General features: G+C 45.8%; 1 protein-coding gene across 5 annotated transcripts in view; it reads right to left on the bottom strand.

Moving 5' to 3' along the window:
* The window catches only part of LOC108163424, a 50,190-nt gene that overhangs the window by 13,835 nt on the left and 11,886 nt on the right, over positions 1–24,469 (bottom strand). For all 5 annotated transcript variants that reach the window (XR_004471296.1, XR_004471295.1, XM_033386406.1 and 2 more), the window contains exon 2: positions 15,422–16,694. Coding sequence is in view for 3 of the 5 variants with exons in the window: in XM_033386406.1 (XP_033242297.1) it covers positions 15,422–16,495 (1,074 nt within the window). In the remaining 2 variants the exon portion in view is untranslated. The remainder of the gene's footprint in view (positions 1–15,421; positions 16,695–24,469) is intronic.

Raw genomic sequence — 24,469 nt, forward strand, 5'->3', positions numbered from 1 at the left:
AGGTAGATACTATCTATCGATTAATCTTAGCCACGCCACGCCATCACACATATGTAGCTTCATTGCCAGCCTTTACTATTGCGACGGTCAGGGTCAGGGTCAGTGTGTACAAATATCCTTTTTAATCTATTCATTGGACAGACTGTGCACTATGGGAAAAAACTTAGTTTTTTGGCATAAATACAATTTTTATTTTGTATTGTTTAGAATTTACAATAAATCAAAGCACCTAACAGTATCTTTGAAAATTTACAACTGAATACTCCCCATATTTTTATCATCGGTCAAAGCGTCGCAATCCTTAGCAAAAAAAACTCGAGAAATTGGTTCCCACTGGTATTTGGTATGGTATGTGAAAACTCAGGAAAAAAATAAATATTATGCACTACTGTAATATTATTTTAATAAAATCGCTACACAGATTTTCACCAAATTCTTCCAAGTACGAAGCTATTAACAAAACTATGGTTATACTACTATATTCATACTATAATGATATTAAAAAACGAGGGGGAACGTTGTGAGTTGCAGCGGACACCGCAACTCTACAGTTATACCCGATACTTAGTCAGTATGGCTCTCCTCCGTCAGACGCCGCTAATATTAAACGACACGACAAAGAGTGCGTGCGAGAGAGACAGAAAATCAGTCTGAGCGTGACGTCGGGCGCTGCGTAGCCACTGCAAATTGATTTGTTCCGTTTGGCTATAAAAATGATCCGATCTGATCCAGATTCAGCAACCTGATAGATATAATCATTATCTATGATTCTCGTATCTTCAAAATTGTGGATGCCACAGAATTTCGTCCTTTGTGGGGGCGGAAGGGGGTGGGGCGAAATTTTGAGATATACGTTTTATAGTGAGATCTAACAGGAGTGCGGATACTAAATTTGGTTACTCTAGCCTTAATAGTCTCTGAGATTTGTGAATATCCCCAGATTTGCATCCTTTGCGGGGGCGGAAGGGGGTGTAACGGAGCGATAAAGAATGAAATTGTTTTCTTGATTCTGGCTATAATAATTATACGATCCAATTCAGATTCTGCAGTCTAAAAGATATGGTCATTCTCTACGATTCTGTGTTTTTGGTTTTCTTGTATCTTTAAAAATGTAGATGCCACAGATTTTCGTCCTTTGTGGGGGCGGAAGTGGGCGGGGCGAAGTTTTGAAATATTTTTGTAGCAGTGACATATCACAGAAGTCTTGATCTAAAACATCGTTGCTCGAGATCTTATAGTCTTTGAGCACTAGGCGCTGAAGGGGACGGACAGACGGACGGACGGACGGACGGACGGACGGACGGACGGACGGACGGACAGACGGACAGACGGACAGACGGACAGGGCTCAATCGACTCGGCTATTGATGCTGATCCAGAATATATATACTTTATGGGGTCGGAAACGATTCCTTCTGGACGTTACACACATCCACTTTTACCACAAATCTAATATACCCCAATACTCATTTTGAGTATCGGGTATAAAAATCATGGAAGCCCATGCATCGAATGGCTCTCGACAGCGGCGATAGGCATATCAAGGGACAAGAAGAGCGAGAGCTGGTGGCAGAGCAGCGGCAGCGATAATCGATGGCTACACTCTTCAAGACCGGGTTTGCTATTCTAAGTGGCTGTGCGTTTCGGAAAACATCCTTCTGTCTTAAATAGTGCCTCAGCTCGTCGAGTAATAGCTGGGAGACGTGACTAGAGAGATGCGGATAACCACACTAATCTCTATCTTTGCAGCAAAGTTAGCTAAGTCTGACGCCATACGCCGCTAAGACTAGCTTGCAGACACAGCTTAAAGCGCCGATCCTGAATATGTATATTCATTCCATTCCTCTGCGGTGGGGCAGTCGACGGCTCTCCTTCTACTTGGCTAGGACAAGTCCTCCGTTTATCCTTCAGAGGTCGCCCAGAACTGCTGCATCGGCCGCGAATGCGAATCAATCGAGAAACAACTGCCAATTACCGCCAGCTGCCAAGTTATCGACTTATCGATTCCGCCCTCATGATACCCCACAGTGCCCTGATGGTAGAGCAACTGCCGCAGTGCCTTGTATGTCGACTCCTTCCGGGTGATGCTGTTGCTTTTACTGTTAGAGGCAGAACATGTTTTCCAGAAGCTGTCTAAATCAGTTCCTAAATTGCTCTGAATTTTTTCCTTTTCAGCTGTGGAAGCACTCACGTCTCCGTTTCCAGTTCCGTTTCCAGCTCCGCCTTCTGCACTTCGATTCCCATCGATACACTCTCGCTTTCCATTTTCCGCTTGCTGGGCGATAATACGTACAATATCTTTCTCCCACCAGCCAGCGCAGGTGAAGGAAGGAAGAAGGATGCGTGGCCAGACCCGAGGCGAAAATAAAACTTGAAACAGGGCAAGAGGATAAAAAGTGTACGTACAGAACTAGAACTGGATTAAAGCTGAGTGCACTAAAAGCTTAAATTTAAATGTTCATTTCAATATATGTATGTATTCACATAAGTTCTGAAATATCAAAGTATTTTGAGATTGAGAACAACAAGCTCAAATTCTGCGGCACAGATCACACGAGATTGGCTGTGGATCATTCAGATATTTATGGGAAATACTTATATTCCTTCCATGTACTAATCATGTACGACCAAAGGGAAAATTGTTTGCAATAATGCAATAATATTATTGATTTAAGGATTAAAATATGACTAATCGTACATATGTATGGACATATGTACATATGTAGACTCCTACACACAGCTAACACTAACATTAATCAGCCAACCCACAGCGATGCAGATTATTGGGATGGTCATGGGGGCTGATACCATTTTTATACCGGTGTATATTAGATTTGTGGGGAAAAGGGGCAGCATTTCCGACCCCATAAAGTCTATCTATTCTTGATCAGCAACAATAGCCTAGTCGATGTAGCCATGTCTGTCTGTCCGTCACCAGAGAGCCTAGAACTCAGAAACTATAAGAGCTATAGGAGAAACAAAATGTTTTATCCAGACTCCTGTGATGTCGCACTGTTAGAAGTGTATTTCAAGTGTCGCCTCCCTTATTCTTTAAAATTGCTGACTGAAAATATTTCTTTTATTTTTTGCCCATTTTTGGTAAGTTACGAAAACCGAAAGTCAAAGCCAAGTTTGTCCTTTCCAGCAAATTTTTCCGAGCAAAAGGAGAAATCTGAAAACTTCCATTTGCCGTCGAGTGGGAGATGAAGTACGAGTGGGAGTGGGAGTGGGAGTGTGAGTGTGAGTGTACTCGTAACTACGAACGTGGTTGGGTGGGTATGCCTCGCAAGTATGTACGTCATGTATGTAAGACCCTTCCATTCTCTTCCGCAACGAGACCAGGCCAGACCAGAGCAGACCACAGTGCACCACACCACACCAGAGAATGCCAAGAAGCTGCTTGCGATGCCCAGGGCAGAACGGGGAAATGTTGCTTCTGTTGCTTGGGTCTTCCGGTCATCGTAAATATGCAACTTTCTCATAATAATTTTGGTTCGCAAAAATATTTATTTACTTATAATTTTAGCACAACTACATTTCAAGATTGTACCCCATTTTTGAAATGCGGACTGCTTGAAAAGTCTGTCGTCAAACCCTCGACTTGGCTGCCGTGGTATATTTCATCGTGATGGCGGGACGGGGAAAAAGTTTTGCCAAGTAAATCAAAGAATTGCTGTGGGGCGAGGGTACTGCCTGCCAGCGGGCTGTGCCGTGTGACGGAGACACAAACGGCCATTGGGCGCCCATTGGGCGAAACACTCTCGGAAACGCCCTCTTCGACCTGAAGACCTTTTCGAATGAAGCAAAAATGCAAATCAAATAAATCAAAACAGAAGAACTTGAGTCTCGCGTATCCACACCGCTACCTACTTACCCGCCTCCTTCCGTCCATCTTTCTCTTCGGTCGAGACTGAATATTATATGAATTATATTGAATTATATATGAATTATATATAATCACAGCGTCCCCCTTCGTTTCTTTTCATTTTGAAGTAGTTTTGCGATACTTGAATGATAGTTCAAATAGGAGCATCCGTGATCGTGCACTTCATCGAAATGCTGGAAACCTTGAAAGGAGAGAGCCTTCCGTCTAATCTGTCTGTACTCGTTCCATTCAATCACAAAGAAAGTGCTTTCCGCAGCGCCCATTCTGTTAGAGAGAGAGGGAGGGACCGCGAGAAAAAGGGAATTGTGTTTTTTCATTACGGCTAAAATAAATATCCGATCTGATTCGTATTCTGCAATCTGGTAGAAAGGGGAAATTGTATCAGTCTGCGAACAGACGGACATGGCCATATTTGGCTCCGAAACGGTTTCATCTGCCTGTTACATACATCTAACACACATCTAGTGCGTATACTCTACCCTACACCCTATCCATGATCGAAAAGTGTCGATCAAATCCAGTACAACTATCACTATCTGGTAGTGTAGTGAGCACCTTTTACAAAACTAAGTTCTGCCCATAAAAGCAGGCTTTGCTGCAAAAATCCTTAAGGTACTGCATGTACATTGTATATATTCCAAATCAGGTAACTCGAGCCAAAAAGCCCTAATGATTCCAGATCTAGTGACCTTTTACTTGGAATTTCTGTTGTCATCGTTGGCTTCGGCTTCGGCTTCGGCTTCGGCGTCGGCGCCAGGGCCGGCTTCTGCTTCTGCTTCTGTTCAGCCATTAAAAGTTTTTGTTGTGGCAGTCATGTAAATCATGCTTAAGGCCCAGTGACAGGTCCAAGAGAAGGGTGGGCGGGCAGGCGTTCAGGCAGGCAGGCAGGCAGGCAGGCAGGCAGGCAGTAAACTTGAAAAATGGGTCAAAAGTTTCTCTACTCAACAGTCAAATTTAAGGCTTACAAATGTACCAGTACAAGCATATCCTACGAGAAAGTTTAAGAATATGTATAGCGCATAAATATACATCGAGTAAATGTGAATAGCATATACATATGTGCATATATTCATGGAAACTAAGAGGGAAACAGGCCAAGGGCACAACTAGTCCTGAGCATCCAATCCCTAGAGTTTTTTTCGAAAACATTTAATCCTACGGCGAGCCTTACAATGAACCAACATATGTACATATGTATGTATCTACGAGACTGTATTCATTTGCGGATTCATGCTCGAATAAGGAATGCACCTCACAAATGAGATCCTAGTCAGTCAGGGGGAACCCAATACTTTTCGTTTAATATTATAGAGAGTCTGCATGTATGCCGGCGATGAGAGACAGAGACGACAGAGCCGGAAGCAGCTGCCTCAAAGAGTGTGTGGCTGGGAGCAGAATGGGGGTGTACACTGTACACCGTACACTGTACATATTTCCGTATCAATCATTTTCCCCCTCAGAAATCATACCTTTTTTCATATCTTAACAAAAGTATGACCGATCCCTGGGAAAAAATGAGTTGGAAAATGGTATGGAAAAAACTTCCCTGGAAAAATCCGCCCAGAAATGCCCTGAAATGCTCTAAAGACATCTATCGTATGTATGCATATAAAATACTAATATTTAGGCAATTTACAAGGCCTGAAACTACATAATTTACAACAAACGAGGGGGAACGTTGTGAGTTGCTGCGGACACCGCAACTCTACAGTTATACCCGATACTAAGTCAGTATGGCTCTCCTCCGGCAGACGCCGCTAATATTAAACGACACGACAAGGAGTGCGTGCGAGAGAGACAGAAAATCAGTCTGAGCGTGACGTCGGGCGCTGCGTAGCCAGTGGAAATTGATTTGTTCCTTTTGGCTATAAAAATGATCTGATCTGATCCAGATTCAGCAATCTGATAGATATGGTCATTATCTATGATTCTGCGTTTTTAGTTTTCTCGAATGTGCAATATTGTGGATGCAACAGATTTTCGTCCTTTGTGGGGGCGGAAAAGGGTGGGGCGAAATTCTGAGATATACGTTTTATAGTGAGATCTAACAGAAGTGCGGATACCAAATTTGGTTACTCTAGCTTTAATAGTCTCTGAGATTTGTGGATGCCCCAGATTTTCGTCCTTTGCGGGGGCGGAAGGGGGTGTGGCGAAATTTGGACACGAAACGGTCAAGGTCCGATATCACAGGAGTGTGGATACCAAATTTGGTTGCTCTGGCTCTTATAGGTTCTGAGATCCTTGAACTCATATTTTGCAATTGGCAAAACCGACCATGAAACCTGTGTGTTAGAGAGAGACAGAGCGAGAAAGAATGAAATTGCTTTCTTGATTATGGCTATAATAATTATACGATATGGTTGAGATTTTAGAACTTTATAACATATAGTCATCCTCTACGATTCTGCGTTTTTGGTTTTATCTTATCTTTAAAATTGTGGATGCCACAGATTTTCGTCCTTTGTGGGGGCGGAAGTGGGCGGGGCGAAGTTTTGAAATATTTTTGTAGCAGTGACATATCACAGAAGTCTGGATAAAAAACAACGTTGCTCTAGCTCTTATAGTCTTTGAGCACTAGGCGCTGAAGGGGACGGACGGACGGACGGACGGACGGACGGACAGACGGACAGACAGACATGGCTCGATCGACTCGGCTATTGATGCTGATCAAGAATATATATACTTTATGGGGTCGGAAACGATTCCTTCTGGACGTTACACACATCCACTTTTACCACAAATCTAATATACCCCAATACTCATTTTGAGTATCGGGTATAAAAATGAAATGAGCCGATGACGGGACGACGGGATAGAGATTGGTTAGCCACAGATTACAGATTATATAATAATATTTTTCTTATTCCTGCTTTGGGTCCGGCGGCATACTCTTCAAAAATTCTCAAAAAAGTTCCAAATGCAGCGCGTCTCACCATAATTGAATAAATCCGTGAATGGCAGAGGATTAATACTTTAATCTCTTTTTTTGAACTGATGTTCAAGGGTCAATATTCGCAACCAGGAAGAAGCGCATCCAATTACAGACATCAAATCGCTACTCATGTATTTCCATATTCGGAAAAAGCTTGCGGATAAATGCTCAAGAAAACGAGCCAGAAATCACTTTCAGAGGGCAAGCATCAAGGACGAAAGGGGCATCAAGTGGGCAGATATGAAAAAGGGCATTTGACTCTGCTAATTCACAAGCTCCCTTTATTAGGGTTACCAAAGAATCTTCAAACTCTAATCCTATCCCTCTAACCGTACTCAACGTATTTTGTTTTCTAAGGTGTTGTCCAATATCGTTAATGTTACTTTACGAGTGCCACAGGGAAGTCACCTGGGCCCGCTTCTGTTTGTTTTATTTGTGAATGACCTTCCTCAAGTTATAACATACTCCACTACACTAATGTGTCTGCCTTGCTCTGATTGGTACTGGAACCCCAGCCTTCAACTGGATCTAAGTGAACTATCTAATGTTCTTTTTCTGAACCTTTCTAAATGCAAACTTGTGACATTTTCTAGGTAATCAAGTCCTGGATCGAGATTCGAGTTCAAATGACCTCGGAGACCTAATTGATCATAAGATGTGTCTGAACAGCCATATAGCCGCAACAGTAAATAAAGCTAAGGGTCTTTTAGCGTTCCTCAAGCGTTGGTCCAAGGGGTTTGACGACCCGTACCTGACAAAACAACTGTAGAGTGAGCGTTTTATGAGAGTGCTATCTAGCCCTTGTGCAAAGAGAAGACCAATTCTTAGGCTCCAGGCTCCAGATCATTCGATCTATGCCTTTGAATTGGGCAAGGTCAGTTCTGTGCTGGTACATACGAGAACGAGTAAACTCCAGCACGTGCATGTTCGATAGGTACTGAAAACACTCTTTGAAAGTGCCGTGCATCAGTGTAAATCTCATAACGGTTAGAGTGCAATAATTCCAATCATTTTCAGAGTGAAAGTATTGAGAAAAAGAATGTTACGAAAGTTCGAAAGCAGCAACGAATGGACAATTCATTAATTCAAAGGTGTCCTTTTAAAACAATTTGTAGGCCATTGCGGTAAAACCAACGTGCAGCGTTATCAGCTGATATCGTATACATGTGTGTACATACATCATCATTCACATATACAATATGCCTTTCTGATCAGCGACCTGAAGAGGCTTAATAGTACCAGTTGGAAAGCATGATTTGATGCATTGGAAATATGCTGCAGCTGAAGTAATAACAATAATAATAATAATAATAATAATAATAATAATAATAATAATAATAATAAAATGAACGGGGTATTGGCAGAGGAACCTACATAGAAGGGCATAAGAAAAGATCAGAGGTAACATGGTTGGGTGGGCAAACTGGGGTTGCGACGGCCGGGTTAGCACTGGGAGCCCATGTATGTGACTAGCTAGAATCAACTGAAAGATGAACCCATCCGACGAGCCCTAGCCGAAAGACACCCCCGTGCAGGCCACGATATGGCTTGTGGCATGTGAACACCATGAACACCATACACAAAAAAAACGAGGTTGAACGTTGTGAGTTGCTGTGGACACCGCAACTCTACAGTTATACCCGATACTAAGTCAGTATGGCTCTCCTCCGGCAGACGCCGCTAATATTAAACGACACGACAAAGAGTGCGTGCGAGAGAGACAGAAAATCAGTCTGAGCGTGACGTCGGGCGCTGCGTAGCCACTGCAAATTGATTTGTTCCTTTTGGCTATAAAATTATCTGATCTGATCCAGATTCAGCAATCTGATAGATATGGTCGTTATCTATGATTCTGCGTTTTTAGTTTTCTCGAATCTGCAATATTGTGGATGCAACAGATTTTCGTTCTTTGTGGGGGCGGAAGGGGGTGGGGCGAAATTCTGAGATATACGTTTTATAGTGAGATCTAACAGAAGTGCGGATACCAAATTTGGTTACTCTAGCCTTTATAGTCGCTGAGATTTGTGGATGCCCCAGATTTTCGTCCTTTGCGGGGGCGGAAGGGGGTGTGGCAAAATTTGGACATGAAAGGGTCAAGGTCCGATATCACAGGAGTGTGGATACCAAATTTGGTTGCTCTGGCTCTTATAGGTTCTGAGATCCTTGAACTCATATTTTGCAATTGGCAAAACCGACCATGAAACCTGTGTGTTAGAGAGAGACAGAGCGAGAAAGAATGAAATTGTTTTCTTGATTCTGGCTATAATAATTATACGATCTGGTTGAGATTTTACATTCTAGAACATATAGTCATCCTCTACGATTCCGCGTTTTTGGTTTTATCGTATCTTTGAAAATGTGGATGCCACAGATTTTCGTCCTTTGTGGGGGCGGAAGTCGACCAGTCGGGCGAAGTTTTGAAATATTTTTGTAGCAGTGACATATACTCATTTTGAGTATCGGGTATAGAAAGACTGCGGCGACAGAGACAGCAACACCCTCCACTTGTGGATTGCGCTGTTTCGGGGCATGGTTTTTCGAATGGTTTCGCCCCTGTGTTGCCGGATTTGATCGACATACATGCGGCTATGGCGGCAGTCGACCCAACCTGCGCAAATGCCAATTTGAAGCGCACTGGCACTGACAGCAGCAGCAGCAGCCAAAAAAATCCAGAGAAACCATTGACGTCACTGACGCCTCCTTTATTGTCAATGCCAATTCAATGTCAGCCAGCATCCTTGTCTGACGCACACATTTTGCGTCCAGAGAACTCGAAGTGCTGGGCGCATACAACATCTGCTATCTGGCTGCCTGTTAAATACAGTGCTACTTACCTTTGCACCTTCGCACCTTCGCATCTTTACACCTTTACACCTCTACACGAGTCTGGGTTCCAGGTCATACGGAGTCCCTCAAGGCTCCGTTCTGTCTGTTCTGGGACCCCTGCTCCAGAGCACCATGTATGACAGGGTGGCTAGACAACATCAATTTGGTTGGATTCGCCGATCCAAGCCGTTGAGGCGTGGCTGTCTGTTGCGGGACTAGAGCTGGCGGCTCAGGAAACGGAGGTTGTCCTCGTTTCAAGCCGGAAAATCGTCGAAATGGCAGCGTGCAGGTTGGAGGGTCCACGATCCAGTCGCAGAGGGCGCGGAAGCCGCAAGCGTGAGGAGCTGTTTTCCAGGCGCATTTAGGACCATCTTGGACGAAGCAACGCTGGTCATCGCGGGGCAAGTAGCGCTCAGGGAGACAGTTAAGCAGAGATACGCGCCAAAGCTGGGCTGACCCTCCTCCGTGGGATTCAAACTGCATTTTGATCTTCAGCATTTCCCCTCGCGAGCTCGGGAGTAACTTTCAGACCGAAGTTTAGAGAGGAAACCTGTCTGTGCTTCTCCACTAACTCCTTTTCCGAGCTACAAAAAGGCTGCCCAGCTGCGTAAGGCGCTTTGCATTGTTAAGAGATAGGATAATTATCAATTGAGACACAAATTCGCATCTGATTTAGCGTGAGGCCTTCTAGGAAGCACGTCCACCCGCAGGCTCTTAGGCGCTAACTAACGTACTCCCCGACCCGCCACTGTATTCGTGGGTGGCCCATCCCACAGAGCTGGCACATGGGCGAGTATGACGGCTGCATAAGCTCTAAATTCGCAGTAACAATTTCAAACATGGCCAAGGGCTCAGAGCTCTTCCCGTCCTAATGCATTCCATGTCACATCAAGTCCTATATACGCATCTGTCAAGCCCTTTTCCCACGCCATCAGTCCATGCTTTGGACCACAGGACCACGACCACGACCACGACACCACCCCACCAGTCCCGTCGCAGCTGGTCCTCACATTGATTTGCCATTTGGGAGCGGCGACGGGCTTAGAGCGGCTTTGCAGACCCGCTTGACAGTTAGAAAACTTGCAACAGGCAACCGGCAACCGGCAACTGGCAACTGGCAACTGCAACATGCAACGCGACAGATTAACCTGCAATCCACTAACAGACAAAAACACAGGCACATATCCGACTCCTGGCTGGGTCTGACTATCTGCCTCTTGTTTCGTGTTGCTCTGTGTCATAATTAAAAATTCAGCAAATTACACATGCAACGACACACAGCGATGAAAGCCATGTAGAGGGATCTCTCCCTGTCCGTCTGTCTGTCTCTCCAGCCCCACTTTATGTACGCATACATATGTGTACATACATATGTATGTACATATGTACATATGCTATATGCCTCTCTCCTTCTCTGTGGCAGCATTGATGCCACGCTGAAGATGGCGACCCCAATTTCGCACTTAACAGGGAGCAACTGAATGCCACAGCCAGCCCACTTACGGCGAGGTGAGTGTGGCAGCTGTCGCGCTAAAGCGGCACAAGCAGATAGACAGAAAGAGATAGAGAGAGAGAGAGAGAGAGAGAGAGAGAGAGAGAGAGAGAGAGAGAGAGATAGAGTGAGGGAGTGCCATGTTCCATTTGGCATGTGGCATGTGGCATGTGTCTCTGCAGTTATGCCATTAAGTTAAATGAACTCGCTCTAGCTCTCCCAGCTGCAGCCAGACCGAATACCGAGTTGCTGGTAAAAGTTGCTGGCAGAAATGGAGCTTTAGATCAATCCAGCACCAGATCCCAGGCCCAAGGTCCGGCGCTTCAGCGACAGCTTTAACTGGCGACCCACCCGAGACCTTTTCCCTCTCCTCACAATCAGGGCTCTCGTATGCACTCGTCTATAGGAGGAAAATAAGACCATAAAACTACAATTATAGTCAGTTTTGGCTAATCAAATAATGCAACAGGCGGGATGGGGGGCCTGGGACGAGCACCTGGAGATGCAGTGGTAAGTGGTGCCGCAATGCGTGTGCGGTGTGTGTGCGGTGTCGCTACTGGCTCATGGTCGCTGGAACCGGCTTGGTTGGTCAGCTTCTAGTCGGTTTCGCCAGGTGCAGACCCAACTTTGTCAGACATTGCGACGACACGGGGCGAACAGCTTAACTATGTGGCAACAGCTGTGACAACAACAACTCCGGGAACAAAATCGACAGCCACAACCACAGCAGCAGCAGAAGCAGCAGCAGCAGCAACAGCACGGATTTACCCTCCTTCCAGCGGCAGACTGACAAAATTCAGCTTATACGAGTATGCACGAGTAACTGCCTTGGAGACCAGCTCTGGTCTCGAAAGATAATTGATCTTAAGTGACATATTTCTCACTGGAACTATACGACGATGCGCGTCAAAGCAGCCGCAGATACCAGCTTATGTCGGAGAAATAGTTGGCATTTTCCTACAAAGAGGGAGTGCCTTTCATCACTTTCTGCAACATATATCTGGCGGTTCCCTTTTCGAGCTAAAAGGTCACTCATTTCCCTTGTGAGAGCGCTACGATAACAAGAGGATATTCTCAGTCGAGATACTTTCCACGCGAGTCCTGCCTGCTTTGCTGGCTCCTGTACTCAATGCCGCTCACAACCTTTCACATGCTCATTGAGCTTGCAACGCCAAAACAAAAGCACTACACGAGTATCTGCCACTTTTATGCTACTTTGTGGCATGCCTGGCCATGTAACCGAAGACGTTTCTCGTGTTGCTGTTGATGCTTTTCGAAATTTAATTTAATTTGTCTCGGTTCGGCTTGGTTAGGTTTGCTTTGGTTTAGATTTGGTTTAGATTTGGTTGCTCGTCGCGGATTGAGTTGCATTCGATTTCAGTACAGTGTCTCGGAATGGAGGCTGCTCGCGGCAACGCCGCGTTCAACCGCAACCTCGCGAGCTGGTTCGATGCCCTCTTCATGGTGCAAACATCTGTACATACGTGTACATAGAGTTGCCATGGCCATATTCAGGCAGGATCCGGTCTACACTTACTTTTACTTTATTTTTTCCTAAATTTTTATGATCGATATATTTGTCGATCAAGACACCTGAGAAGCAACACCTGCGCATTTAACATATCTAGCGAACTGTGAGAAGCAAATGGTCAAAAAAATAATCTGTTGCACTTCCATTTAGAATTAAATGTGGCGGGAATCAGCTGTCTTTGCCCAGATGTTCTGTTACGCGCATGTTACGAGCACAGTCTGTGCTGTTACGGGCAAACATTCGCTTCTTGCCAGCGTTCCGATAGCCGAATCGGGCAGCGTCAGCTGTTCGCACGAAAACGAAAAGTTTTGTTGCCCAGACCAATTATTTCCCAGCCAAGGAGGTTGAGGTTGAGGTTGGGCTAAAAAATTATTTATAAAGGCGCAAGGTAAATTGCCCTGGTAATGGTGTCAAATTTATGTCAATGCATCAATAAGTCATTAAATTTTTCCCTGTTGCAAATAAGATTCGTTTTGTTGTATAAAAAGCCTCCACGGCTTTTTCATTTCGGCGAGGAAAAGGTTTCCGTTTTGAAAGCGGACAAATCTTGCGTTTCGTGAAACGGGAGCACCAAATCGGAAAGTGCAAACCGTAGCCTGCCTGATTGTTAATTTGTTCTGTACCTACAGAGATCCAACTTGTTTCTTTTTACAGTTATATTGACTAGTCTTTTTTCTTTGCATTTTATTACGGTATTTCTTTGGTACCCACCATCAAAGTTATAGTAGTGCTTTCTAAAAATTATTAAATCTGCTCCATTTTTTTGAAGGTTTTCGGTGCTAAGAAATACTTGAACGGCTTATTCAACAGTATAAAACATTTTTAGCATCGTTTTTGGTAATTGGGTGACGGTATCAGGGGCGAGGAACACACTCTAGTGCGGAGAAGCGCGAAATAATCAAAACGCTTATTTCAGACGGAAAAAAAGAGGCCAAGGTGCAAAATATCCTCAGTTGCTCAGCTCTTATCATCAGAAACGGCAGTAAATAGGAATCCCAAAGTATAACCTGCGTAGTAGATCGACGACTGCGAGAGGCGATACGACCATTACTCTGGGGAAGTGCTCGCAAGTCCCTCGCCCTGGCCCACTCGGCCAAGAAAGCCTTTGTTGCATGCGAAGCCAACTCTTTTTTCTGCTAATCGGCGCCGGCACTGGCTTACACTGGCAATCTGGGAAAGTGGCGTAGCGGCCTCGGCTTATCCCCGAAGTCTGTGGAAAGCTGGCACAAAATTATCATGCCCTCAGCAAGGGTATACAAGGGATGAAATCGTCGAAATGTGGCTTCCTCCGCAGGATGAGGGGAGGGAATATCTGTCCGGCAATTAACAAACTTAAGTGTAATTAGGGAATTTTTCCTTCCTCGCTTCTTTCCTTTCATTCTACTTTCGGTGTTTCTCTCGCTCTCCTTCTCTCTCTGCAGCTTTTGCGTTCATCCGCCTCTCAGGCGCCAGCCATCCGTACCGGAATGGCAGTGGAGTTTATAGAATTTCTTTATCTCCTATTAGTTCACGAAATGTGAATTTCCTCCAATTTAGTTGTTCAACATTCTTTGCCTTTCCTTGCCGTGCCTTGCCATTGGTAGGTTGTCTGTTTTAATACCCGATACTCAAAAAGATGTATATTGTATTAAATTTTTGGTGAACGTGGATGTACGTTACGTCCAGAAGGCGGCGTTTCCGACCCCATGAAATACACATATTCGTGGTCAGAATGGATACCCGAGTCGATTGAGCCATGTCTGACTGTCCGATGAGCGGCTAGATCTCAGAGACTTTACCAGCTAGAGCAAACAAATCTTGTATCCAGACTTCTGTGATATCGCACTGAATCAAGCTTGGTTAAAATTTCTGGAGATGCGACAAAAACAAAGACGTATAATTATAGAGAATGCCCACACCTACAAGATTGTAGGTATAGCCACAAGGAACACATAAAACAAGGAACTAGCGAAGGAATGGCAGAATGGAATACTATTTATTGCTGCAAAGGAATACCTTTGTACCTTTCCCGTCACATTCTTTGGATCTCGTTGGGGCTCGGGCTCCTAGTGCAACGCCAAGAGTTACTTTCTTCTTCTTTCTGGCATTATACAAAATTAGTTTGTGTTTCTCCTGAGCGCTTGGTTAATTCTCTCCAATAGTTTGACCGTTCCATTGCGAAAAATGAGTATTGTCATTGAGCCCCTGTCAAGAAAAAGCACGCCGTAAATGCAGATTATAGAGACCTTGCCTACCCCGAGGTAACTCAGAACTAGATCAGTTGGATGCTGGGAATGGTATACTGTATAATCAGAAATGACGCAATCAATGTGCTCAATCCGTGTTTCGAACACCAGGCTGCTGGGGAAAGTGAAAACTTATCTGAGACGGATAAATATCGAATAATAAAGTTTTTTCTAACAATTAGAGCACATCATTCATCATTCGTTCCAGCAGCCGAAACGGTGATTCTCAGCCCTTCATCGAACATTTGAACACTGAACAAAAAAAACTGAGCAATGCACTTAGCCATTAAGTATGTTGCCGGTTAAAGTCCATAAGTGGGGTCAAGCCAGGTCAAGTGAGGTACTAAATGCATGCAAATTAGTTCCCGCTTTATGCGAAAACTTTGAAAAAACTAATCATTTCGAAACTCTGCAAACTCATAGTTTCCATTTATCACCAAATTAAAACAAGGGGGAACGTGATTCTAGTGCGTGTAGTCCGTGGCGTTAGAGGGTATCTATGTGCAGAGGTTTTCCTTATTTTGACTTACCAGAGGCTTGTGGTCCCTTCTGAACGGAATTGTCAGATGCTGGAGTGCATTTCGCGAGGCTGTTGGGGTCACCGGAGTGCAGCCGTAGTGCGCAGGCTGCTGTTCGTGCGAGATGCCGAAGATGAAGGGACCCGTGGTGGAGGCGGCCGCCGCTGTGGGGGGCAGTGGCGGGGCCTGGGACACGGATAGGGAAAGGGGCGAGTCTGCCGGGCGACGCACACAGAAGTCGTCTTCGAACCGCGACGGATAGACTGGGGCCGTCGCCGTGTCCTGGTAGTAGCTCGTCGGCGACGCGGTGGAGGTAGTTACCGAGCTGCTGCAGTTGGACGAACTGCTGGACGTGGCCTGGCCCGACTGGCGGTCGAAGCAAAAGTCGCGCGAGTGGGCGGTGGGCGAGGGCGGACTCCCGTAGGGGTAGCCGATGTGCGGACTCTGCAGGTGCTGGTTGTACTGCTGGGACAGGGCGTCGAAGTCGTTGAAGCCGTGCAGGCCCTTGGCGCTGTCGCGTTTCTGCTGGTGCACATAGGGCGATATGTACGCGGCGGTCGCGTGTCCTCTCTGCGGTGCCAGGGGCAGGGCAGGCCCAGGCAGGGCGTGCTGCTGGAAGGACTTGGCCACAGTTTTCTGGCCCACAGCCGTCAAGGTGAGCTGGGGCCGCCGCTCCCCAAGCAGGGGCCGCTGAGAATTGTTGAACGGTTGGTTGCGCTGCATGCAGACGGAGCTCAGGGACATGCTGTACTCGTAGTTGTCCTGATCGTCCTCCTCGTCCCGCATCAGATCGTGGCAGTCGTAGGAGGCCTGCAGGTGCTCGCAGTACTTGAGATTCTTCATATTTGTATTTGTTGGTGGCAGAGGCGGCGGCTGCTGTGCCTGTTGGTGCTGGTGTTGGTTTTGCGCCGCTGGAGTTTGCACGTGTGCCAGCGGCTGGTGGCTCCCATCCATGATGCTCTCGCCATGAACACTGCTGCCGGAACCAGCTCCCAATCCCACTCCCACTCCCACTCCCACTCCCATTCCTACTCCGACTACCCCAACCCCAACTCCTCCAAAGAGCTTGGCCAATTTGACAGTCATATTTGCGTGTCTCTATGCAGAATTGCGTATGCAAAACTTTTTCAATTAAAACGTTGCACAACGCCGAAGACAATGACAGTTTGGGGACAATTTTGTCCGTCGCCGTTGCAGTTGCAGTTGCCGTTGCAGTTGCAGTTGAAATTTAGGTCTTTGTGTCCCACAGTTTACAGAGTTTCCAGAGTTTACACAGCTGGCGTATCTGGAAAAAAGGATAAAAGAAAGGTATTTTTAAAAGTAAATTCATGCTTTCTGCACTTTGTAATGTTTCAGTTTTAGATAATAATATTTGATTCATTTTGTGCCATTTCCTGCCTACAGCTCCTACAGCGACGGCACGCGGGAACGATAAGTCGGGTTCCTATAGCATTCTAAGGCACAGAAGTTCCTTGCCTTCAATCTACATGCGAGTACACATAGGGGTCCAAAAATGCCTCTCCCGGTCCTCTCATCAAAATCATGATTCCAGGCTTCGCAACAACATAGTACTTGGCACATGCAGGAAAGCTTATTGCCACAACTCCAGTGCAATCCAGTGAACGAATTCTGGAAAGCGCATTAAACAGCGGATCGGAAAATTTGCTCATGTATCGAATGGCAATAAAACTGTCAATTCTTATATCGGTTCTGCAGCTCTGCTACCATAACACAAAACCTATAATAAAATAATAAAGCAATAAAATGGGAAGAGTGCTGAGGGGCAAGGAGAAGGAGAGAGAGAGAGAGAGAGAGAGAGAGAGAGAGAGAGAGAGAGGGGAAGAGAATCTACCGCAGCAGCTGTCAATTAAACGTCTCCCCCCCCATTGACGTCATAATAAAATGTCATGAAAAGAAAATGCGCAAAAGCTGCAACGAAACTTGTTAGAGAACGCGCACTGAAAAAAGGGAGAGAAGAAAGGAAGGGGCGGCGCCAGAGGGTAGCCTCGCGTGCATTGAACGACTCCCCGCCGAGCGGGGACCCTTTGCCGCTACTTCCTCCCTTCAACACTCGTCCACTCGCACAGACTGCTTCCTGTGCTTTCGCCCCAGAGTACACCCCGTAGTCGCGGTGCATACTGCACCCGTGGACACATACATACACATGTGCACCGCATGTTGGTAGCACCCAGGGAACGGGTAGCAGTAAAAGAGGTAAAAAAGGTAAGGTAGAATGTAGAAGATACAAGGTACAAGGTATAAGCAAGGGAAACATGTACAGAGTTCTATTTAAGCAGGAATCTTACGAACACCCAGGGACCTACAGGTCTTCGAGTCCGTTGGGCTCCAGTTTCTACGTCACACAATTACAAACCGTGGGCATCAGGCAGTCGGAACAGCCAGCTGGAGCGATCCAATTTGTCTTTTATTGTTTTCCCTGTGGCGGTTTCTTGCAGCGAAGTTTGTCATATTGCTGGCTGCACAAACGACAATGGCAGTGTGGGGAAGCATGCACATAAACACATACACACATATACGTATGTACGGTATGTAGGTACGGGGGCATGTCCGTGCGCGGCTAACGAACGAAAGTACGGCCAAAAGCAGACTCCACAAGAGACCCGACAAAAGGACGAGAAGCAACAATTGGCAGTAATAAAATTCGCTAGCTGACGATCTTCTGTAACCCTGTAGACGAAGGAACGGACCCATGGCCCCAGAGGAGCCAGGCTTCAAATTCGAACGAGTGGAGGAACCGTCTGGGACCGATCGTGGCCGTGCAGCCTACTGATTCGTTGGCTTTGGTTTGGTGCACTGATTTTTCGATAAAGAAAGGAAACCTATTTTTGGTTTGTTTCTCACTTGGATTCGACTTTAAGAAAGGGATATCCTAGTGTTCCTTGAATATGATCGAAGGCCAAGCCCTTAATGAACTCACAAGCACGAAATCGACTTGTCAGGCAGTTTTATTAAGAGACATCGCATCATCATGAAGAAAAGGACTCACATCATCGGCGAACCTGAGAGGAAGCATTCCTCCGGAGGTGAGAGCACGGCGAATGCCGCTGAAAAGTCACCGAATATGAAACCCGAATGTTAAGGCCACAGTGGAACCCGAAAGGCGTTTGCGGGGTCTTTGCGAGCAATGGACACGTATTTACTTGCAACCAAGCAAAACATTCGATCAGCAGTCGATTCCTTGCCAAACAGGTGCAAAAGGATATATTGGCAAGGAATCGCAAGGAATAATAGCAGCAATAATGGTGCCCAAGTATCGCATCGGAATCTCCACTGATCAAAACGTAAATTAAGAAGTTTAGTTCAAATTCGAAAATTGAATTGTCGCCCCACCCATCTTCGCCACCCATTTTCGCCATATGTAAGTCCCCTGCAGTACCAGCAGTGAGCGATGACGAGTGTCAACAACTACATCTACACTGCCATCTCGGCGTTGTCGCCAGCCCAATCGAACCCTTTGTTTTCTCTTTGTTTCTTTTTTTCCGTAGCAGGGTTCGGTTCTGCCGATCGTGGGCAACAGAAGATCACTTAATTTTTTCTTTCGGCTCTTTTGCGCCTGCGTCGGCGGAACTCTCTTGCTTTGTTCGCTTTGCATTTGTTCGCTTGTGAGAAGCAAAACTGCAGAGATTTAGTGATAAATAGTTACATACATATATTATATATTATTATGTGCAGGTAAGTGCAGTTTTTAATAAGAGAAAATGTCAGTTGTATAAAGTGTTAAGTTTGTGAAATTGTGACAAAACTGTGTTCACATTATGCTAATGTTCCGCTGCATTCACATAAAAGGTCCTAATTATTCTTTTAGTAAATGCTTCGCTTAAATAATTCGCTTAGTAAATGCATGATTTCTGCGCACTGCTGGATGACAATGTCATCGACTATACCCGAGGACCTCTCCATGTTAATGTCAACAGCTCAGCGTATGGCGGGTCATCAACAATGACATCGCTGTCATCGGCGTGTCAGCAGATGGGTCATCGAAGGCCCGTACGGCAGGGCTCATACAAGTATGCACTGTGCACTGTACATGTACATGCATGTGTGTATGTGTGTATGTGTGTATGTGTGTGTGTGTGTGTGTGTGTGTGTGTGTGTGTGTGCGTGTGCGTGTTCGTGTGCGAGTATGTATCCTATTTTGTTGCACTCAATCCGTTTAATTGTTACCATTTGTGTATGCTTACTTCGTTGCCTGGGTCATGCCTGGGCGCCATGCCACAGTCCTCGGCTTGGACTCTGCCTCCTGGTTTCGAGCCCCTGCCCATAACCGAGCCCGTTTCCAGCACAGCAGTCCATCTTCTGCGTCTTCCACTCGGGAAAAGGAGCATGGTGTACGTGGTGCTTGTCAAACAACTGCTGCAACAGCAACAGCAACAGCAACAGAAACAGCAACGGAAACAACAGCCATGACAAAAAACAAAATTGAAATTGCAGAAGAGGGAAAAAGTCTGAAAAAACAGAATTGAATGTTGGCATATGCGCCGTAGGTGCGCCGAGACCCAAATCCCCCTGAAGAACTATCTAAAACGCGAAAAGGAAGCTAAGAAGCGATGTACTGGCTACAAAAGTGGTGGCTTTTTGGAAACAAACACCGCTTCGATCAATAGCAATAGCCAAGGGTCGCCAACCCATAGGATTCACACAGATATTCGGAGAATTGTAGACCCAGAATCGTCATCGAAAAGCTACCAAAATACCACTTACCGTATGCATGCAATCTGATTAGCACCCGCAGCTACGATGTATCCTTTCCGTGGGTCTAGCGATGATTATAGAAAACCAAATTGTACCTCAAACCTCACTGTTAAAACAGATATATGGCTCGGTTTTCAGCTCGGATTTAGGATCAAATTCAGTTTGAATTTCCATCTCAACTCAGACATGTCTAGACTTCTGCTTAAGCTCTTAACAAACCACTTCCCTTCCCTTGCAGCATACGACTGGGGGATGTCGCGTAAAGACTGCTGAGAAAAATAAATAAACTCAATATAAGCGAAAGCCGGTAATCAGTTTCTATACATACAGATGTACATATTCATATGCATATACTGATAGAGTACCGCGTATATGCTTGCCGCTTGCTGGCTGTTGCATTGTGCATGTTGCATCGGATCTGCAATCTTGTGGCATATTGTGGATGTACTATGTTCATTCCGTTGGAATACAATCACATCTTTGAGATTAAATCGTAGATTGAAATTACCCTAAATGCTTTGGGCCTTTGGCCCACTGTGCACTCGTACATCATCAAGGGTCCTAGTCAAGGGGCTGCTGAAGCAGGGCTGGGTGCTGGGTGCTGGGGGCTGGTTGCTGGTTGCTGGCACCGAGGCTGCAGTTGATTGTGTGGCACAAATGTTAATGAAACAAAATATGTCAAAGTAAGGGGAGATGCGGTGGTAGTGGTGTTGTGGTGTGGGGTGCGGAATGCAGAATGCAGAAATGGATAATGAAAGTTGGCCAGGCTATTTTACTTGATCTCTCTCCCACAGTGCTCTCTTTTGCACTTTCTCGCCGTCTCTCTGTTGCCCAGTCTCTCCTTCGTTTTCACTGTGATAATTGCCTTTGCAACAGTTCGTGGTGGAGACAGTGGTTTCGGGGCACGCGACAAAGAAGCATGCGAAGAGCAATGGAGAAGGGGAAGGAGATGGAGATGGAGAGGGCAAGCATATCGCTTGACAAATGTCAGGGACTGGCTCTTAACACATCATATGCCGCCTCGACACCGAAACAACAAATAGCCAGGTCTTGCAGCAAAAATGAGGGAACAAACAATGAGGGAAGCGTGCGTGGATGCACTGTGATGTATGTATGTAGTGCAGTGTGCGTAGTCTATGATTCTATGGGGAGTTAGATAGATTTTCTTAGTTAAACCTAGAATTGAGCGGAATATCGGAACTGCATACCGCAGTCTTGCCTCCTATCGACTATCGAGCGTCCCGGGACAGCGACTAAAGAAACTACGAGTAGAAGCGAGTTCGTTCAGTCGGGAGGTACGAAAATTGGATCCACCTGCTTGGTTGGAAAAATATATGACGGACAATCGCCGGATTGTCGCAGAACGCTATCAAAATTAGTGCCTTAAGCGAACGGTGTGGCAAGGAGGCAGCAAGATGGCCTGGGACGCCCTCATCTTCTAGGACGACTCTGCTCCTTGCCGCCAGGAACGATTGGTCACTGCAATGGTGGGTATTGGGGCTCTGCACTGGCCGGGAAATGGTCCTAGTGTGAATTCGATCGAGAGTCTTTAGCAGAGCTTGAACGATTTCATGTGAAAGCAGAGATCCAAAACTTTCACTGAATTGAAAGAAAATAATTGAAAAAGTGTGCCACAACGCTGATGACACAAGATCGCAACGATCTGCAGTCTAGTACACAAATATCGCACTAATTCATTGCATACTCTTCAATATTCTTGGAATTAATTTGCCATTAACAGACCTGACCCTATCCTGGAACCTGGCACCTGGCATTCTTTCCTCTGCCCTGGAGAAACCTTCGTGGCACCACTATTGCCGTTGCCGTTGCCGTTGCCGTTGCCGTTGCCGTTGCCGTTGCTGTTGCCGTTCCCGATTGAGCCACGAAGAAACATTCTTCAGCCATAAAAATATGCATGCATAATGCATTGCCCTTAAATTTTATTCATTGGTATTATAGCATTCGTAATGACCCCAATCGATGAATGGTTAATGATGGGGGCAGTGCGCAAAAACCAGCACCGGAAAGTCCCCCTCCCGAATCGATTGGCAGGCAACAATAGATATGCCACAGCCCAATTTTCATATAAAAAATCTCTGCCCAGCCCGAAAGCTGTGAGCCCCCCAAAAATAAATGTAATAATTTGAGGGCATTCAAATACACATACGCACACATACACGCATGCACATACATACAGATACACAATCTATAGCTACCACTATCTACTAATAGCGATCCTAGAGATGCAAGTTTGGTTTGGGGATATTTGGCTGCATTGCACGAGGGGTAATGGCCATTTAAGCAATAATTTTGCGGTATTTTTGGGACCGTAAGCGTAACGTGTATCCTCCTCAATGGTGTATCTGTGTGTCTATTTTGTGCCTGCTCTCTGCTGTCTCTGCTGTCTCTGCTGTCTCTGCTGTCTCCTGTCTTGTGTCTGATGTCTTGTGTCTGATGTCTTGTGTCTGCTGTCTTGTGTCTGGTGCATTTGAATCAGCACATGCATGTGCATCGATTTCCAGGGCTGACGGCAGGTGCAAGTTCTGAACAAATCCGTACCGAGAACAGGAACCGGTTTCAGGAACCTTTCATTTTGCAATCTTTCACTAACAATTGTCAGGTTAGGGAACCACCCCCCCTCCACACGGGGGCACAGGTAGGCAACATCTTCACACAAATGCAGATACAAGCTGTTCAGAGGCAGCTCTGAACTGAACCCTGTCGCTGTTCCGAAACTATCTTGTTTTCCCACTTCCTCCCTCTTCTCTCCCCTGCTCAACGCTCCTCACCTCGCCGAACATTGTGCCAGTCAAATGATAAGATTCTTCTGGCGCAGCTGCTTCACACAAAAGATACAAAATCTGGAAGAGTTGTCTTGTCTCCGTATTGTACTTTTTTCGGGTCGTCTGAGCGTGTAAAGTGAATCGCTCTCGAACCAAAATGTTTCTGTCTCTGCTCTTTTGAAGGTGGCTGCTGCTGCTGCTGCTGCTGTTGCTGCTGCAGCAATTAAATTTCATTTGCAGCACAAGAATCTACGGAGTACGCTTTAAACCTGCTTGCCCCTACCGACCTCGAGGCAACACACACTGAGTCCAAATCCGGGAATCGAAAATAGAGAGCAGGAGACGGGGAGGGGGACGGGGACGGGTTGGAGATGGAGCCGAGGTCGGAGATGGCCGTAGGAGGCCGTCGGAAGATGGGTGTAGAAATTTTATCGAATCACGCGCATCGAAAAAATAATTTCGTACAGAAATACATAGACACAATGATGACTTGGTGGGCTTTGGGGCTTCAAAAATTCAATGAATGGTGATTTCTCTTTATAAGTAGGTAGTTCTCGTTAAATGTAAAAAGAAGTGACATTTTTTCTGTTTTCTCGTAGGTATTGTAAATGTTCTTCGACACTCAAGTATTAGGCTAACAAAAAAAAGAGAAAAAATAAATAAATAAATCACAAGAAACAAACTTATTTCGGGCTTAACATATATAAAATATCTATGAGAAAACATCGGTTTCGTTTCAGGAAGTTCCCTTAACAATTTGGGAGCCACGATTCCGGCAGCAGCAGCAACAGGAACAACAACGACAGCCAACAACACTGCAGCTCCCTCAACTCTGAAAATGTTGCAGGCTGTGAAGGGAACTTGCTGTGTTGTCCACGGCTCCACGGCCACCACGAAGGGCAAGACTACTGCTGGATAGCCAGGAGTCTTTCCAAATAGTCCGCGTCCACATTCAGCACTGCCAATGCACTTCAAATGCACAGCCCATGTTGGAATCTGGGACATCCGGACATCCTGAGAACTAGATGTGTGTATCTCCGGTTGCCTTCGCAAGCCAGCGGACTAGTATAATCACAGTACTCATAGCCACTCCTTCAGTAGTACCAAGCCTATGATAGAATCTCACTGCAGGAGTTTATAGCTTATAAGTCAAGTCTACCCGAATGCGTTCTGTACGATCGAGAGAACAGAAGGTTTCACCTGCACGGAAGGTACTTGACTTCTATTTTCCGATGCGTTTTCTCCATTTTCGTGCTGCAATTTCTTTACGTTCTGTGCAACGAGCAAAAGAGAAAGGTCCCAGAAGTAGGTCTCAAGTGTTTTTCCAACACAAGCATTCAACTGCAGTGCTTCCCAAACTGTTCCAGGCCCTTCTTCACCCTCTGCCCCACCCCGTAAAGAAACTACATACTGCGGCGGTGGGGGGTGGTCGAGAAGAAGAAGAGTCTGCGCAACATCTTCAGTGGTCTTTTGTGCCTGCTGCTGCGGCTGCTGACGCGCCTTAATGATTTTCCATTTTTTACACAAATAACCGCACTCCACCTCCGTCAGCAGCAGTCAGGCG

Source organism: Drosophila miranda, chromosome XR, assembly GCF_003369915.1.
Source record: "Drosophila miranda strain MSH22 chromosome XR, D.miranda_PacBio2.1, whole genome shotgun sequence".
Lineage (NCBI taxonomy): Eukaryota > Metazoa > Arthropoda > Insecta > Diptera > Drosophilidae > Drosophila > Drosophila miranda.